This window comes from Carassius auratus, chromosome 40 (genome assembly GCF_003368295.1).
Source record: "Carassius auratus strain Wakin chromosome 40, ASM336829v1, whole genome shotgun sequence".
NCBI classification, from domain to species: domain Eukaryota; kingdom Metazoa; phylum Chordata; class Actinopteri; order Cypriniformes; family Cyprinidae; genus Carassius; species Carassius auratus.
Window position 1 is genome coordinate 16,431,106 of NC_039282.1, and position 17,761 is coordinate 16,448,866.

General features: G+C 36.6%; 1 protein-coding gene across 6 annotated transcripts in view; it reads right to left on the reverse strand.

Moving 5' to 3' along the window:
- LOC113058720 (uncharacterized) overlaps positions 1–17,483 on the reverse strand; it is a 37,319-nt gene extending 19,836 nt beyond the window's left edge. For 2 of the 6 annotated variants that reach the window (XM_026226883.1, XM_026226877.1), the window contains exons 1-11: positions 17,354–17,483; positions 15,684–15,795; positions 14,858–14,968; positions 14,616–14,732; positions 14,415–14,525; positions 12,998–13,114; positions 10,946–11,065; positions 10,380–10,490; positions 5,575–6,004; positions 3,742–3,813; positions 3,565–3,634 (exon numbers count right to left, since the gene is read on the reverse strand). In XM_026226883.1, coding sequence (XP_026082668.1) covers positions 3,565–3,634; positions 3,742–3,813; positions 5,575–6,004; positions 10,380–10,490; positions 10,946–11,065; positions 12,998–13,114; positions 14,415–14,525; positions 14,616–14,732; positions 14,858–14,968; positions 15,684–15,784 — 1,360 coding nt within the window. In that variant the 5' untranslated portion in view covers positions 15,785–15,795; positions 17,354–17,483. Of the gene's footprint in view, positions 1–3,564; positions 3,635–3,741; positions 3,814–5,574; positions 6,005–10,379; positions 10,491–10,945; positions 11,066–12,997; positions 13,115–14,414; positions 14,526–14,615; positions 14,733–14,857; positions 14,969–15,187; positions 15,298–15,683; positions 15,796–16,035; positions 16,059–17,353 lie in introns of all 6 variants that reach the window. The other 4 variants (XM_026226882.1, XM_026226881.1, XM_026226879.1 and 1 more) reach the window with 4 other exon arrangements.
- Positions 17,484–17,761: the final 278 nt, after the last annotated feature.

Genomic DNA, 17,761 nt, shown 5'->3' on the forward strand with positions numbered 1-17,761 from the left:
CTAACCTTCAAATATTACGATGTATCTATTTAAAAGATTAAAGATAAAACACTTGTTAAACACTTCACTGTCATTCATTTAGATTTATTTATATATATATATATATATATATATATATATATATATATATATATATATATATATATTATGTATGTATTTACAGTATGTGTGTGGTGTGTGTGCATCATTACAGTCTGTAAAATATGTGTATCTCTTATGACAAGACTGCAATCACTAGCAATCAGAAGAATTCCAGTTAATCAAGTATCTACAAAAGATCTACTCTATAAACAATGCATTAAATTGAATTAAAGACAAAAATAAATTAAACAAGCAAAAGAAATGATTACTCGCATGTATCTGGTCCACTGATGAAGTCATGGGTCAAGTCAAGTGAATTATTAATCATTTTCTATCAGGCGTCGAATACTGACTTTAGGAAAAGGGGAATAACCAATGACATTTGAGATAACAACTAAAACAGCAAGCCCCGCCCCACGACTGACAAAAATAAAATTGTTCGCGCGAGCAGCGGTGAGATGATCGAGCGTGAGGATGTGGGGAATGAGCATGCGCGCGCGAGGAGAAGAACATGGCGGCGGCGTCGCTAGTGGAGGTGACGTATTTCCGCTCTTGAGTGGAGCTCCACTCGCCCATATGTCTGCAGCCAGACCCTCTTGGCGCGCGAGGGCTTTTATTGCGCGCAGGCTGTGTCCAAATTCAGGGTCTACATCCTTCGGAGGACGCATTTGAAGGATGTTACGTCACAGCGCCGCGACGAAGGCTGTCCAAATTCGTAGGATCCTTCAAATGCGGCCCACAAATGCGTCCTCCTTTTCCCCGAATTCGAAGGATGGGTGTGATGGATCCTTTCGCGTCCTACCTATCCCATAATTCTTTTCGGCAGGACGAAGCGAGCGGTAGCGGAGTGGGGGAGGAGTATTATTTTCGATGTTTTTTAAAACTGGCTTTTCAAAAAGATATATTTTGAGTGGTTTTCTAGTTAGGCATTTTGTTTTAGCATTAAGCATTTTTTTTTTTTACATGTGTACGTGTATATGTAAAAAAAAAAAAAAACGTTTACTTTCGTAAACTAGCTTCTTCCTTACTGCCTGTGTGAATATCCTCTTACACACAGCTTATTTGTTAGTGATTGAAGCTGTTTTAACGCTTCTAAGGACGAAAGAGCAGACAGAAGTGTTTATAAAGCTCCGGGGAGAGAACGATGAGCTCTTCACCCGCTTCTTGCTTGGCGCTGTCACGGTTGCTAGGCGACAGGATATGAGCAACGGTTAAGGGAGGGAACTGAAAGAAGGGTAGGCTGTCCAAATTCACAAACACCGACTTCCGGTTTTTGCAGTCGTCGGAGGACCCATCCTCCTTCAACCGGGTAGGAAGGATCCTAAGGAGGATGCAGACCCTGAATTTGGACACAGCTGCAGAGTACATGTCACGCGCGCGCGAGAGTTTGAAATGAGCTCGCGGGCTCCCGTTTCTTCACATCCGATTCAGTTTTCCTCTCGCGGAAGCCATATAGCACGCGCGCCAGCATCAGTTGAATGCTCGGTTATTTTTGTCATTGATTTGCCGTCATATAACACGGGGGCGTGGCAGCATCGACTATTCCATTTTTTAATTCGAAGTTCGAGACTGTGATTTAATTTCGATCGATTTCGATTTAAAATCGGAATCGTGACACCCCTAATATATATATACACACACACACACATATATATATATATATATATATATATATATATATATATATATATATATATATATATATATATATATATAAGAAAATGAATACCAAAGACTTTTGCATTCTCTCTGTCTATATTATGGAAACTGGTAAACTTATCAGTGAAATTCCCCAATAGTAATTCCAATTGGCCATAGCCTATGTTTCTCTATTCAAACATCAGTGGTCAAGTAAGTGCATTTATTTTGCGATCACAAATGCAAACAATACAGTTGAGATCTCACGACAGAATACAGACCGGCTGAATGACGCTTTCATTAGACTGCTCAATTCCAGCTTGTTAGTGTTTTCAGATTATCGTCGGCGGCTCATCCGCAATGAGGAGTGAGCACGTGCTCATGGTTGCCAGATTGCTTAAAATAAGCAAACACCGGGCAGAAAACAGTGGAGCTCTGATTCGGAGATTTAAACTCTTGTTATCTGGCAACCGCTATCATTAAGCTCTCGTAGTAGAGGGGCGTAGAGCAGTCAGCAGTTACAGGTTCCTTTTTGGACATTCGGGGAGTTCTTTTGGAAAAGTATGCTTGAATTTGAAATATTCGATATTCAGGATATATTCAAATTTTACATCGTCGTCAAAAATATTCCGATACTATCACTAATATTCGATATATCGCCCAGCCCTAAACCACATAAAAATTTCATTATACCAAATACAAAAAAATTATGTTCTTTTTTTAGCAACATCATATGACCCCTTTTAAACAAAAAATATATTTTGAACCACAGCATGCAGAAAATTGCAGTCTATATGTTTGTCTGGATTACAAGACACCATAATAAATATTGCACTCTTTCTTAGTTATATTTCACAATATATATATATACAGATGATACTCAACCAGAATGAGCTTTTTACTGCTGTGGTGTCTGCAAAATGCATTTGCAACTTTTGAATGTTATCAGGCAAACCAGAGGGCAAACACATCGAATCCCATTTTCACAAATAGCAGTCAGCTTTGCTTCACCAATGTGTAACATTTGACCACTACAGTCAGCGGAAAATTTAAGAAAAACACTGTAGTTAAAATAATTCATATTCACAGAAGCAAATTTAGTAATTATCAAGTTATGTGCTTTTGTTATTTAGAACGAATTCAAGCAGGATCAATTTCAAGCCTGTTAGCGTGCTTATATTTAAGATATGCAGCACTACACAGTACTCATTATATAATGAGACAAACCGCAGATCCAGATCGCTACACAAATGTAAGCACGTCTGTCCATGTAATTTTCAACTGATTCATCATGAATAAGAATGGGAAACGACCGCTCAACTTCTAATTATTGTCCAATTAAATTTGAACTTCTTTTGCCAGATCATGATTGGTTGGTGTATTATACATGACAAATGGGCAATGATGAATAATAATATTCTAAAAAAAAAAAATCGACACACTAGCTTCGATTATTGATGAAAAAACAAAGTTACAAATATTATTTCGTTTATTTTTTTCCTTCCGGTGACCTATAGGCACTCACTGAAAGAAGGTTTCCGAACAGACTGTGGAATATCAGTCAGTCAAGCAAAACGCACGCAACCTAATGCCTCAGATTGACAGATACTGTATGTAAAATAAACAAGAATTTTCCATCTTTTGAGTGATTAATTACTGTTTTGTACAAATTGTCATGCTAATTATAATTCAAATGCTTGAGCCCCCAAATAAGAATTATTAACCTGATGTGAGCTTATTAAGTTGGGCTAAGATTGTGTGTATTGTCATCTTGTAACATATTTGATTTCAATTTATACTATTTAATGCTGTAAATAAGCTAATAAGACTAGTATCAGAACATACCATAACTGGAAAATCCACTGCAGAAGCACTTAGTTGGATGAGAATATTCAATTTTTTCATCCCTTGAACTCTAAACCAAAACAGAGAAAATATGCAAACATTGTCAGAAAAACAAGTGATTGCTGTATAATTGTATGTGTGCTTCAAAGATCTTTGAGGCTACATCACAGCTTTTACCTCATCAATGAATGCGACATCAAGCTCTTTGATCTCTTTGGTGTCCTTACTGTCTTGCATTAACACAGTAGCCTAAACAAAGCAGAATCAAAAGTTCAAGCTAATTTACAAATAATTCTGAGCAAATCAAGTTTATTTACAAGTTGTATAGGTAAAAACTAAAAGTCAGTAAAACTCAGGAGTTCATCTGTGTAAACAGAAAATATCTAAAACACAGTTACACTTGTTAACACCATTATAATCAGTTTACATAAAATATCTATTTTTATCTCTTTAAGTATTTGCACCATGTACACTATGTTGATTAAAAGGCAAGCTTTCAAAAGAGTGCAAAAAAATGCCTGGGCAATCACAGTTATTCAGCTCACGTTAAACAAAACTCTGGAGTTTTGATTTCTCAGAACATGTGGACATGTATTGTGAAGCTAGTTTTTGAATATCAGCAGCAGGTGATGTTTCATCAGAAGTTGTTTTCATGTGCCGCAGTGAATAAACATCTGCTGATCAGGCGGCGCTCTAAAAAAGACCTGGAAATGATTATTCTTGCATTTATAACATCAAGGCTAGACTATCGTAATTCCTGTATTTGGATTTGCTTAAATCTTCTCTAAATGTGAGCACTTTAGTCATGTGCTTCCCTCTTTACACTGGCTAAAAAATTAATAGCACAATGTAAAAATTTAATAAAGTGCTTCATAAATAAACTAACATTCTAAAACCTCACTCATTACGAATGCTTTGTCATTTTTGATTGGCTTATGGACTCTAATTAGTCATTACATTTGTGTACTCAAAGCACTGTCTGTGACTGGTTACAATCTAAAAATATTGAGATGAAAACTTTCGATGTAGGAGTAGATCTAAACAGAATGAAGCTATCAACACATTTCATGATTAGATAATTTAGGACACATAATTGTAATAAAAATTTAACTTTTAAATTAACTGTGCAGCACTTGTAGCTAATAGGGCTGGGATAAACAATTATTTTTAAACGATTAATCTAGCGATTATTTTTTCGATGCATCGATTAATCTAACGATTAATTTTTCCAGACCGATTCAATTTCGATTATCTCCCCATTATTTGACTACTAACAATTTATACATGTTGATTTACATATCTGAATGAAAAAAACATGAATTCCTTAACATTGCAATATATGTTTATTGCTCTTAAAATTACAAAAAAGACTGACTAAGAATGCATTAATTTGCACTTGTATAGAGATAGCATTCAATAAAACCTTTTTCTATCGTGTCTAATGATTTTGGTTAATATGCACGAGGGAGAGAGAGAGAGAGAGAGAGAGAGAGAGAGAGAGAGCGCAAGACAGTGCTCGTATAGTTTGAAGACTGAGTGCGCGAGCGCGCGTGAAACTTTGGTGTTTCGCCCTTTTTCTATCGTGTTTAATGATTTTGATTAATATGCACAAGGGAGAGAGAGAGAGAGCAAGAAGCGCTCGTGTTGTTTGAAGACTGTTAGAGCGCGCGCACAGCCGGGGCTCTCTCTCATACACGCCCTGTCAGGCGCAGTAGAATAGCATGACTGCATCACTCACCGATCAAATAAGGCTTTGACAGCTGCCAAAAAAAAAGATGCAGAAAAAACCCTGGATTGGTTATATAACGTTGGACAGAATGTTGATCCGGCCATCGTGTATATTCAGCGCACATAAGGTAAACGTTTTGCAAACGTTTTTTAGAGAAATAAAAACAGGTCAACAAATCGATGCACACATTTTGCGTCGACGTCATCGATGACCTCGACGCGTTGTCCCAGCCCTAGTAGCTAACTATTCTGCTACTAATTTCAATGTAATTTTACAATCACCTCCACCAGGTTGTGTCTCTGCAGTGCTGGTACTGTGTAGTGTTGTCTGATGTGTGTCTCACAGTAAGAAGCAGTGCAGGTCAAACAGGTTTTAACAGCTTTGAGCTTCATCTCAGTGCAGATATCACAGGCCACATCTTCAGGTCCAGCGTAGCAGTGAACAGGGAAAGCAGGACTAAACCCTGCCTTCTGGAGTTCCTCAATCAGTTTAGACAAAGCCACATTAACATTCAACACAGGACGATCTCTGAACCTCTTTCTGCACTGAGGACAAGCGTAAGCTCCAGCTTGAGTTGGTTTGCTCCAGTAGATCTCAATGCATTGTTTGCAGTAAATGTGTCCACAGGGCATGGAAACAGGATCCCTGAAGACTTCTGTACACACTGGACACTTGTAGTGATCCTCTGTCAGCAGAGTGGCTGAAAGTGTGCTGTAGAAACATCTGTGGTTATTACACACTCAATAATCAAACACAGTGTGGAAAATAGAGTAAATAAAAACAATACAGTGCAAACAGCCCAACAGTGCACAACTTTCACAGAATTTACTCTAGAGATTTTGTGCTTGTCCAAATATCCACTTTTGCGGTCTTTGCACTTGACCCCTTGCCATGTATTACCTGTATTTGGAACAAGTGTGTGAAGAAGTTTTCATTACTCGATGGGACACAGTTATAGTTTTATAAAAATTAAAGTGTTTATAAAGCTTTGTTTTGATTTTCAATACTTCGCATTTAAAAAAAAAAAAATTCTAAATGTCCGTTCAGTAATTGCTATAACATATAACAACTACTGGTGCTTCTAATTAGGCTAATTGGAAAAACATTTGCAAATGTTGAACAAAAACAAATAAACACTTATCTTTTCACCAATTTTAATACAAAATTATATTCAATACATCATTATTAATATTTAATATTAATATTTATCTTACATCTTGCGTGATCAAAGCAAATGTCTAGAAGATGTATTTTCCGAAAATGAAGCATAATGGGATACACTTAGAATTCCGCTTTTAAAGTGATGATTTAGTACGAGGTAAGGCCACTAAATTTTGGCATTTTTAAGACCTGGGATAGTCTTGCACTCTTACTTCCGGTTGCGTGCACTAGAAGTGTGTGATGATGACAAAATTATATCTCAATATTTTCTGGAATTTTGTCGATAATGATAAGACAATTTCTTTTGAGCGTGTTACTGTGCTGGTACTTATATTTATATATTTGAAATGTGAAATTAATATTTAGAGAGAGAGAAAAAAAACACACTCTTTGTGTGTTATCGATTAAGTTTATCAGATTATATAAATATAAAAGACAAAGTCATATGGGGACATTTTTGCCAGCAAATCTTGAATTTTGGTTATTTCTTAATGTATTTTAATATATTAAATCACGCAGAGAAAGCGTCAACTTTAAAATTTGCATGCGCAATAATCTAGCCTACATTAAAATGTATGCGTGCACTCCCTGCTTTTTGTTTGGTTTTTGTGATACACTAGTTAATGTCAAATTGCATATTGTTAAAACAACAATTATGATATTATCGTAGACAATATACATTGCACACCCCTAGTGTGCATGCACTCTCAAGTGCCCAAGACCGCAAGTGTGGATATTTGGACAGGCCCATTGTATTGGTGCCTACGTTTTTAGAACATTTTTGGGCTTTTTAAAAGAACTATGATTAAAATTAAATTGTATTAGCAAATTAGCTTGTCAAAGTGAGAACTGGCATAATTCATCTTCAGAAAATCCTTAGTTTTCAGATAATCTTTAGTTTTTAAGGATTAACATGCTGTAACTTTATTCAATAAATACTGTGATGCAAATATTTCACGTAGTGGCCTCAGAAGGGGTCAAAAGCGCATGTTCAATACTAGGGATGGGCATTTTGGGAAATTTCTCATTTCAATCATCGATAGGTTTCAAAAACAATTAATCGGGGGTGGGGCTTAATGCGGGTGGGGGGTGTGGGAGTGGGGCATGGCCATAATATATATAATGAAAAAATCTGAAGATTGTTATGAAAATGAAAAAATAAAAATAAAAATCTGACATGAAAATCTGTCTATGAAAACAAACACATGATTAGGAAAGGTTAGATTATGATTATGATGAAGCGATGTTATTAATAAAGGAGAACGAAACATCTGCCTGAGGTGAAGAGTACCAATAAACGGAAGCTAATTCTATGACACATCCTATGATAGATCAGATAACTGAGATACATATCAGACGTAACATTACAACTTGTATCAGCACAATAGGATGCTAAGTAATGCGTTAGACAGACAGAGAGAGAGAGAGAGAGAGAGCGAGCTCCCTCTGATGCGTTTTCATGACAGCGCGCTGAAAGATGGGCAAGGACAGATTTTACTATAGATTCCTATAAAGTTCTCATTATAAATGTATGGCAGATTTGTGCTATATTTTCATCTACGTTATTTAGTGTAATAAAGCTGTATTTTAAGTTAAGTTTTATTTTCCATAAACCACCTGCACGTTTTCGAAGCCATATGAATTGAATTATGCCCAAATATGACAGGAAAAAAAGCTCGGCTGCATTATTATAACATCAGTAATAAAATAATAACAATAATAATAGAAAAATAAAACATTTAAGAGCAATATCTTTATCGTGCATTGCTTATATGAGTATGAAACGAACCGCTGATATGCAGCGATTTCAGCATAATTGTTCATGTTAATTAATCAGATATAGACTAGCTCTTGCAACTTTTATCTGAAGAAAAAAAAGGGTAACTCGGATTGCCCTTTACAAACACGAAAGTACAATAAATTCACATTAGTGTCACTATCGTTATTTCTTATGTAGTATTTGAATATTTAATGAATATTTTGTATTCAATTTGCACTTTCTGATCAACCAAAATATTATTTAAATATTATTTAACAGCATGGAAATATTGCTAAATAATTGAATAAGATTTAAAATATATTTAAGATAAAAACTATTACAAACAAATAATTTTCATCATCTCTACGAATATGTTTAATAGGCTACAAATATATCTAGTGTATTTTTATTTTATAAAGACCATTTCATTATTTGTCTGCGATTTAAAAATTAACACACAAAGATACTTTTTCTTTTTTGCTACTTTATTCAACTGCATTTTTTTTAACAAAACATTGTCTTCCAGTATAACTTTAGCAGCATATTTGATCCAACGGTGAAACGTAGTTTTTTAAAAAATAAAAAGTTCACCAAGTTTAACCAAACAACTATTATAAGGTATAAAACAGAGACCAATAGCCTAGATATTTTAACTATGGTTAAAGCTCAAAACTAAAATAATATTATTATTTTAAAAAAATGGATATTATATTTACCACGACCGGTGAAACATTCAAATGTCTATTCAAAAAGACAAGTCGGTCTCCGTGCTCAGATGAGAGCAGAGTGCGCAGCCGGTTCACATTTAGTGGAATAAATTCGCTCCGCTGGAACAGATGTTGCAGGAACAGCCAGGTACCACTGGACAAGTAAAACTTCTCTGTCCCTGAAACTAATGGGCAGCAAATCTTTCACCACCATTTCAGCGAACAGCTTTGTCGTCTTCTCGGTTCTGCCTGCATTGCATTTAGGTCTTACGGCAGGTGATTCAATGCTCGTCTGAGTTGCCACTCTGTTATAGCCAAATATTTTATGTACACATTTTAGATGATAGCGGATTATATTTTTTGTAGATGTGTGTGACAGCTTGGCGCTGCACAGCTTACCCTGAACTGTATTTTCATCATTCTTCTCAAAGGGAAACCAGCCATCACTTACGTGACTTTGAGGCCATGATTATCTGTCTTCTAACTTCTTTTGAAGTATCAAGTGGGAAGCTTACCAATCAGAGATCACTGTTGCACATCCCTATTCAATACAGAATGTTCAGAAAAGTGCAGACTAAGAATGCTCAGATCAAAGACTGTGTCTCTGTGATTAAATAATCTATACTTTCCCCCAAAAAAGTGCTTAAAAGTAGAACTAACAGTTATATGACAAACCAATGACCAGATCAGTATAACCAATTACAGTGATTGACATTGATTTTTTTACTCAACTACAAGGTAGAAATGTTCATGGGTCTTTCTGTTTAGGGAGTCTCTCTTGGTAGTTTTAATAAATAAATGTAATAAAACTTTCATTACTGCAAAAAGCAACTTTGGAGTGTTGTCTTGAATATGTTGAGCAGCTGAGTAAAAGAAGTACTAAAGATTCTATGTTTAAAAGGCCACCACACATACAGTGATAGTGTTGGAAGACTATAGAGCCGTCCTCGGCCTGAGGTAACAGCGTACAGCTGAGAAGAGCGGTGAGAGTGTATAGATGCTAAAGATCTGTGTGCTCATGTGTGATTGAGCTAGCGATACAGTAGTAGCTTTTTGATGGGACACCATCACCATACTTTAGGGAAGATTTGGATTATATTGTACGTATTAGAGGAATGAAAGAAATTAGACTTAGATACTATAGTTATTATATCAACAACTGTATCAGTTTGAGCTGTCAATGCAATCCCAGCGGCAGTGGCTCAGTGGTTCATGTAGGTTGTCTACAAACCGGAAGGTTGGTGGTTCAATCCCGGCTCCACCTGACCAAGTGTCGAGGTGTCCTTGAGCAAGACACTTAACCCCAGCTGCTCCTGACGAGCTGGATGGCGCATTGCATGGCTGACACCACCACCGTCAGGGTATGAATGAGAGTGTGAATGGGTGAATGTTTGTAATGTGCTTTGGATGGCCATGGGTCTGTTGAAAGCGCTATATAAATGGAGTCCATTACCAGTACCTTTTAAGCCTGTAACTCTGCGTTTCATCCCTGAATGCGATAGGTCTGTCCATTGACTGCTCACTTTTTACAGACAGGAGTGACGGTGCTGGAGATGGTGACTCATCTGGACTGTGAGGGTGAAAGAAAGAAACATACATCTTTCAGAGAAAAGTCATCCCTTCTCATTTGCATTTTCAGAATTGCATAGAAAACATAGAAAATTTGGATGAACTATGCAAGCATGGTTGTTTGATTGTTAATAGGACCTCTAAATGTACACACACACACACACAGTGTTTCAAAAGCATGTGTCCAAGTACATATATATCCAATCAAACCTTTTTTTGTACTTTTTAACAGTTAAAAGTTCTGTCTTTTAACACAGTTGGTCCATCCATTGAATTGTTGCTTTTCAAAAGAGAAGTATAAGGTTGCACATCTGGTCTAAGACTGTCAAAAAAAACCTTACAGAAAGTCTGACAATGTACAAAAGGCATAAAAAGGTATGCACAAAAAAAGATAGCTTTATGTAAATTTTCTTTATTATGCAACAGCAGACCATTTAAAACAGTAAATTCTCATACTTTTCATACCCAGTGTAACTCGGGGTTCCTTTGATGAACGCGATTGGCCGATCCATTGACTGATCACTTTTCACAGACAGTGGTGAGGGTGCTGAAGAAGGGGTTTCATTTGGTCTCAGACTGTGAATGAGGTTAAGAACACATTTCAAAATGAAATACAAAACAAGGGCACTTGTTTTCAGTATTTGGCATTTGTTAATTTAAAACAAATTTATATAAATCAGAACAACAACTATAATATTGAACAAAGACGACAATGCACACAGCAAGGATGGAAAGGATGTGACATCACTTCCTAATGGACTTTAGCTCTGTGTGCCTCACTTTTTCTTTCCTTTCCTCATAGGACAGAGCGAAGGGAGCTAGGTTTAAGAACACTTTCACACTAGCATGTTTGATGCGCATCTGGGTTTCGATTGACATCAGAGTTCGGTACGTTTGGCTAGTGTGAAAGCGGTCATGCAAACACAGGTGTACACAGGGGTACCGAACCCAAAATTACCTGAAGGAGGTGGTCTGAGTTCGATTGCACTCGAAATGTGGCGTGGTTCGCATGAATATGAAAGCAACACAGAGTCAGGTGCACAATTGTTGAGAAAGTAAAGTAACCTGCACATACATTTTAGTCTATGTATTTTCTTAAATAAAATGCATATAAGTAATAGTGTTGCTGATTTACCTTGGATTCGAGTGAGAGTGAGCATGCAGTGTATACGCATGTAGCAACTGGAATCAGTGGCAAATTAATGGTAATCTGCTGACTCCTCAAAATATACATGTCTACAAGCGACTCACATACAGTAAACCCATATGTCGTTAAATCAGCTGCGCACAATAGCATCAAATTAATTTAAAAACACTATATATTGACCAACGCTCTGTTGCTGTTGTTTTTTTGCATGTTTGTGATGACGTAGGATGAACGCAAGTGCAAACCCCGGTGGGTTTGATAGAATCAAGAGTGTGTGAAACCAGGCCAATGCTGCGGGAGGTTCCGGGAACAATCGCACTCGGGTTCGAACAACAGCAAACATGTCCAGTATGAAAGCCACCTAATATTAATTTAAAAGTTAGAAATACACACAAAGAGAACACTGGTATCACTTTCTCAACATTTGTTGAATTATTCTTAATTTATATAAATTACAGGTGTATCTCAATAAATTAGTATGTCGTGGAATTTCTGAAAGTTAATTTCAGTAATTCAACTTAAATTATGAAACTCGTGTATTAAAAAAAAATGATCGCACACAGATTTAAGTATTTTAAGTCTTTGGTTCTTTTAATTGAAAATTTTAATTGAAAAACCTCAACAAATTAGAATATGGTGACATGCCAATTAGCTTATCAACTCAAAACACTTGCAATGGTTTCCTGAGCCTTCAAAATGGTCTCTGTTTGGTTCACTAGGCTACACAATCATGGGGAAGACTGCTGATCTGACAGTTGTCCAGAAGACAATCATTGACACCCTTCAATAAGGAGCCACAAACATTCATTGCCAAAGAAGCTGGCTGTTCACAGAGTGCTGTATCCAAGCAAGACTCTCAGCCTGAAATTGTGTCCCAGTCTAGCCTGATATACTGTAAAGCTTCTGTTATAGCTTCCGCATTTACAATCTGGAGGCAGATGCGAACAGCATGGACGCAGACTTCTTCCATTTATACTTCCGAAAGCGTACACCGATGGTCCGCTCTACAGCAAACAATTGCCCAGAATAATTGCACATCTGGCTGTCTTTATATTGTTTTATTGAAGGATTGCAAAGGTTCGAGTAGCAATGGGCTTTTTCATACTGCATGCACATGTGCTTTTGAAGGCTACTGACTGTACTTGTCCAAGTGGTCACAAAAAAATGGGAGGCATGCAGTCATCCGCTCAAGGTCTCCACGCACACTCTCCGATGACTATTTTTACGTCACGCCTACACAGTGGTCCATAGCGGACTCAGAAAGTATAACAGAAGCTTAAGGAGATGTGGGATATTTATGCAAGCATAGTCATTTCATTAAATGTACAGTATATGCCAAAAAAGAAAGTAAATTCTCATACCATTTAACATTGTAAGGCTGTGTTCTGTCTTTGAACGCAATCGGTCGATCCATTGATCGGTTGCTTTTTAAAGAGAAGTATGAGGTTGCAGGAGATGGTGCCTCATCTGGTCTGACACTGTCAAGATGTCAAAACTTAATATCAACAATGTGCAAGAGACATACAAATTCTGCAAGACAAGAACAGTTTTACAACTAGGGCTGTGCAAAAAATCGAATGCCATTTTCATGCACATCTCATCAGTAAAGACGCTCCTGTAATTAGAAGTATATGTCCAGCATGTGCATTCAGATCATGGTTGCCAGGTTTTCACAACAAACCCTGCCCACTTCTTCCCAAACTAGTCCAAAACTAGCCCAAACGCGTTTCCAGAAGGTTCCCCGATAAAAAATTGCTTTCCGGGGTTAAAATTTAAGTTTTATGGCATGGTTGTCTTGGTAAAATTAGCATTTTAGGGGCTAAATATCACATTATTGGTTTTGTCGCTTCGACCCACGGACATGAAAAACAACCACAGACTTGGCAACACTGGTTGGCATTTACTACACAGAGCCGTAATTCACTGACAATCTACACAAAATCGATTTTAAAATCGGTGGCGATTCTTTGTCAATTTTGAAAGCGATTTTGTGTTAGTTGTCGGTAGACTACGGTTCTGTGTAGTAATTGCTGCTCCACCTGAACCAGTGTTGCCAAGTCTGCGGTTGTTTTTAATGTGTAGTGTCGCCAACTTCTTTCAATGGAAAGTAGCTAAACCCTGCCTGAAAAGTCGCTAAATGCCGCTAGATGACGTCATATGTTAATTAGCATATTCATGGAGTAAGTGCGTCATATTATCTTGCCCTTTCTGTGCTCATGTACTGCATTTTAATGCAGACAAAATTCTCAATAAAACGTTTTTTTTTTATTATATGTTAATCTATATGTTAATCTAATTAAAAAAAGTCGCTAGATTTGTCGCTAGTCGCTTTTTTGGAAAAAAGTCGCTAAGATGGTCTGAAAAGTTGCTAAATCTAGCGACAAAGTCGCTAAGTAGGGAACACTGTTCATGTCCGCGGTTCGAAGCAACCCCAATACCAATAACGTGATATTTAGCCCCTAAAATGCTAATTTTACCAAGACAACCATGCCAAAAAAAAAAAAAACATATATTTTAACTCCGGGAAGCAATTTTTTTATCTGGGAACCTCCTGGAATCGTGATTAGTTTTGGACTAGTTTTGAGAAGCAACAGGGCAGGATTTGTTGTGAAACCTGGCAACCCTGATCTGAACACACGTGCTGGAGATATACTTCTAATTAAAGGAGCGTCTTTACTGATGAGATGTGCATGAAAGTCACATTCGATTTTTTGCACAGCCCTATTTACAACTAATATTTTTTCCTATGAAATAAGTAAAATCTCATACTATTCATACCTAATGTAACTAGGGGTTTCATTGCTGAATGCAATTGGCCGATCCATAGACTGATCACTTCTTACAGACAGGTGTGAGGGTGCTGGAGATGGCGCTTCATCTGGTCTCAGACTGTCAGAGTACCAATTTAGGTTATACACAAATATCACAATGACAGAATCTTTTAGAGAGAACAAAATATATAAACATAAATTCTCACACCGTTTAACACTGTAAGGCTGTGTTCTGTCTTTGAACGCAATCGGTCGATCCATTGATTGGTTGCTTTTTAAAGAGAAGTATGAGGTTGCAGGAGATGGTGCCTCATCTGGTCTGACACTGTCAAGATGTCAAAACTTAATATCAACAATGTGCAAGAGACATACAAATTCTGCAAGACAAGAACAGTTTTACACCTAATACTTTTTCCTTACGAAATAAGTAAAATCTCATACTATTCATACCTAATGTAACTAGGGGTTTCATTGTTGAATGCAATTGGCCGATCCATTGACTGATCACTTTTTACAGACAGGTGTGAGAGTGCTGGAGATGGTGCTTCTTCTGATCTCGCCCTTTTGAAAATGGAGAAAAATATGGGATTGTTACAAGTCATTATGGATTTTAACAGCCTAGAATGCATTAAGTGAGCTGGCAATGGAGCTTTATGTGTTTTTAAACTTTTACAAAGAGAGAAAAACAAGCTTAATATATTGCATAAAATGTAAACAAATTGTCTTATATTGTATTATACAACACGCACACCATCTTTAACCCAGAGTAAATTCTCATACTTCTCTCCCTTGAAACATTGCTCCATTGTTAAATGCTGTCTGTCCATCCACTGACTGATAAATTTTTTAATAGACAGCAGTTAAGAGTGCAGTGTCTCATCTGGTCTCACCTTTTGGTACATGAAGACAAAGTTGAAATAATATGTTAAGCACATTAAATGCCATTGAATTAAATGGAAATGTATTTTCTAAATATTCTGAGGGAAATCAATTCATAAGCTAGAATTTGTAGTATTTAAAGCTACACCATTTTAGGGGTGCATGATAAATATCGGCCGATAATTAATGCGTATCACATCAGTAAATCTGGTTCTCTAATCAGCAGTAAATTCTATCACGTGTGTAATTTCACAAAAAGCAACTGTTAATGCACAGAGTCGTTGTTAACTGACAAGCTGCGCAGATCCACGCTGATAATTAACAACTGATAATAAACAAAATGTTCTTTCTGAGCGAGCAATAGCACACTGCATATAAATATAATAAATTATCATACTTCTCTTCCATATGACTAGAGGTTCCATTTTGAACACAATCGTTCAATTCAGTGATGGACTGCTGGTTAGAAAAGGGTATGAGAGTCTTGAGGAGCTTCATCTGGTTTCACCCTTTGACACAGAAAAAGTGAGATTATTCTCATGTAATAATAATAGATTGTTGTACACAGCACACTCTGGCAACAAGCAATTAATACATGAGATACAAAAATGAAACTAATAAAAGTGGCAGATATATATATTCTGGAAATCCTGTCAATGTAATGTTAAAGACATTTGTTTAATATATGTAAAAATGTAAAACTCAATGTGAACTGCAAAATGTTATTAATATTAACGTTTAAAACATACCTTCAACACAAACTGGTTATGTTCTGGACAAAAAAAAAGGAAATTAATTAATTTTAAAAAAAACCAGACAACTATCTGGACTATAACATTTTGGAAAACTATAACCGTATATTTATTCAATGCAGAAGTAGGCTGTTTCCACTATTGGCAGTGCTAGCCAGTAACTAGTTGCAATAATAATATTACTTTTTGCAGTAACTAGAGGGGTAACTAATTACTATAAAGAGATCAGTAATAACAATACAGTTGTCATCCATAAAACAGCTTGTTACTTAGTTACGCTTGATGCCTCAACCCCTACTGATTTGAAATCCAACAATCCAGTAAATTCTAGATTTATTTTCATAATTTGCACAATTTGCACAAACACATAAAGTAACCAGTGCATCAGGAAAGCTTGGAATATGGAAAGTTTACATTCAGGGGATGGATGTATTGCCATTACACTGATTTTGTCAGGAGAAAAGATGATCTGAACACAGATGTGTAAGTTGGGGCATTAATTTACTCTGGCATTACATGGCTTGCCCACCAGCATCTGCCTGATCCCGATATAAATTATACTACTATAATTAAAAAATGTTGTATATATATATATATATATAAAATACTTAGAGAGAAAATGTAGCTACAATTAGCTTCAAGTTCCACGTGACAATTAATAGCCTACAATACTTTGACTTGACGGTCACTATCAATCACCAATGAGTGTTTGTAATAACTTCTGACTGTGATCCAGGGTAGATTTTGAAGAAGAGCTCGTTCTTTTGACAGCAGAAAGTATTTATTCTAAGTAAAATCTGTCAGAAATTCGTTAAAAACATTATGTTAAACCACGTTAAGCTGTTTCCTTATAATGTAACGTTAAGGTTTGACAAAAAATTGGGTTTCCCTGGTCTATTCGCGCGTAGGTGGACGCTTGGACATTTTGAGTTTATTCCCTTCATTTGCGTGTGAAATTAACTTCAGATGCGAAATTCGCGTCATGGGAGGATCTACTTAGAATGTTCCACTGAGGCCCACTCCTAAACACTTTTACTTTCGGTTTGAACGGTCTTTTTTTCGACCTTAAATTACTTTCGACTAGCAGAAACAGCATTGTAAGGTATCCCTTTACATATGGTAAACAAACCATTCGTATCTGTATGTTTTTAGCTGAATTGTATGTACAACCACTATTTAGTAAGAAAGATCACAGTTAGTGGTTTAGTAATGCTGTAAACAACTCGTGCTTCCCGCCGCGACAGATTGAACGTTAAAGACATATGTTTAATAACTCTAGTGAAAACGAAAAATATCTATGCGTCAGCATTGTTACCTCTTCTGTTACGATCGGAGATAAAACATCACATTCTGCTTCGTCTTCTTCTTGTTTTCTTCTCTCCTTCTTTGACGTTTAATGGCGGATGGCAAACAAGCTTCTCCTGTGGATCCCACAGACTACACTTCCGGTGAATTCAGTTTCCTCGAGCAGTACACCCAGCCCAGAGCCATATAGAGAGAGAGTTGCGACAACGGAAGTTCGAAATGTTTGGTTGTCACGTGATTCATGTAGACTTCAAATAGTTCCAGGAAGTGCGTTGGCGGCCATTCAAACTGATAGAGTAGAGTGACAGAACTGCGATTTCTGGTAATAAGGAGTCAATAAATGCATTTATTTTATATATTTATACAACACTCTGACATATGTATGTAGCATGAATATGTAGTTACAGCGATGTTGTTT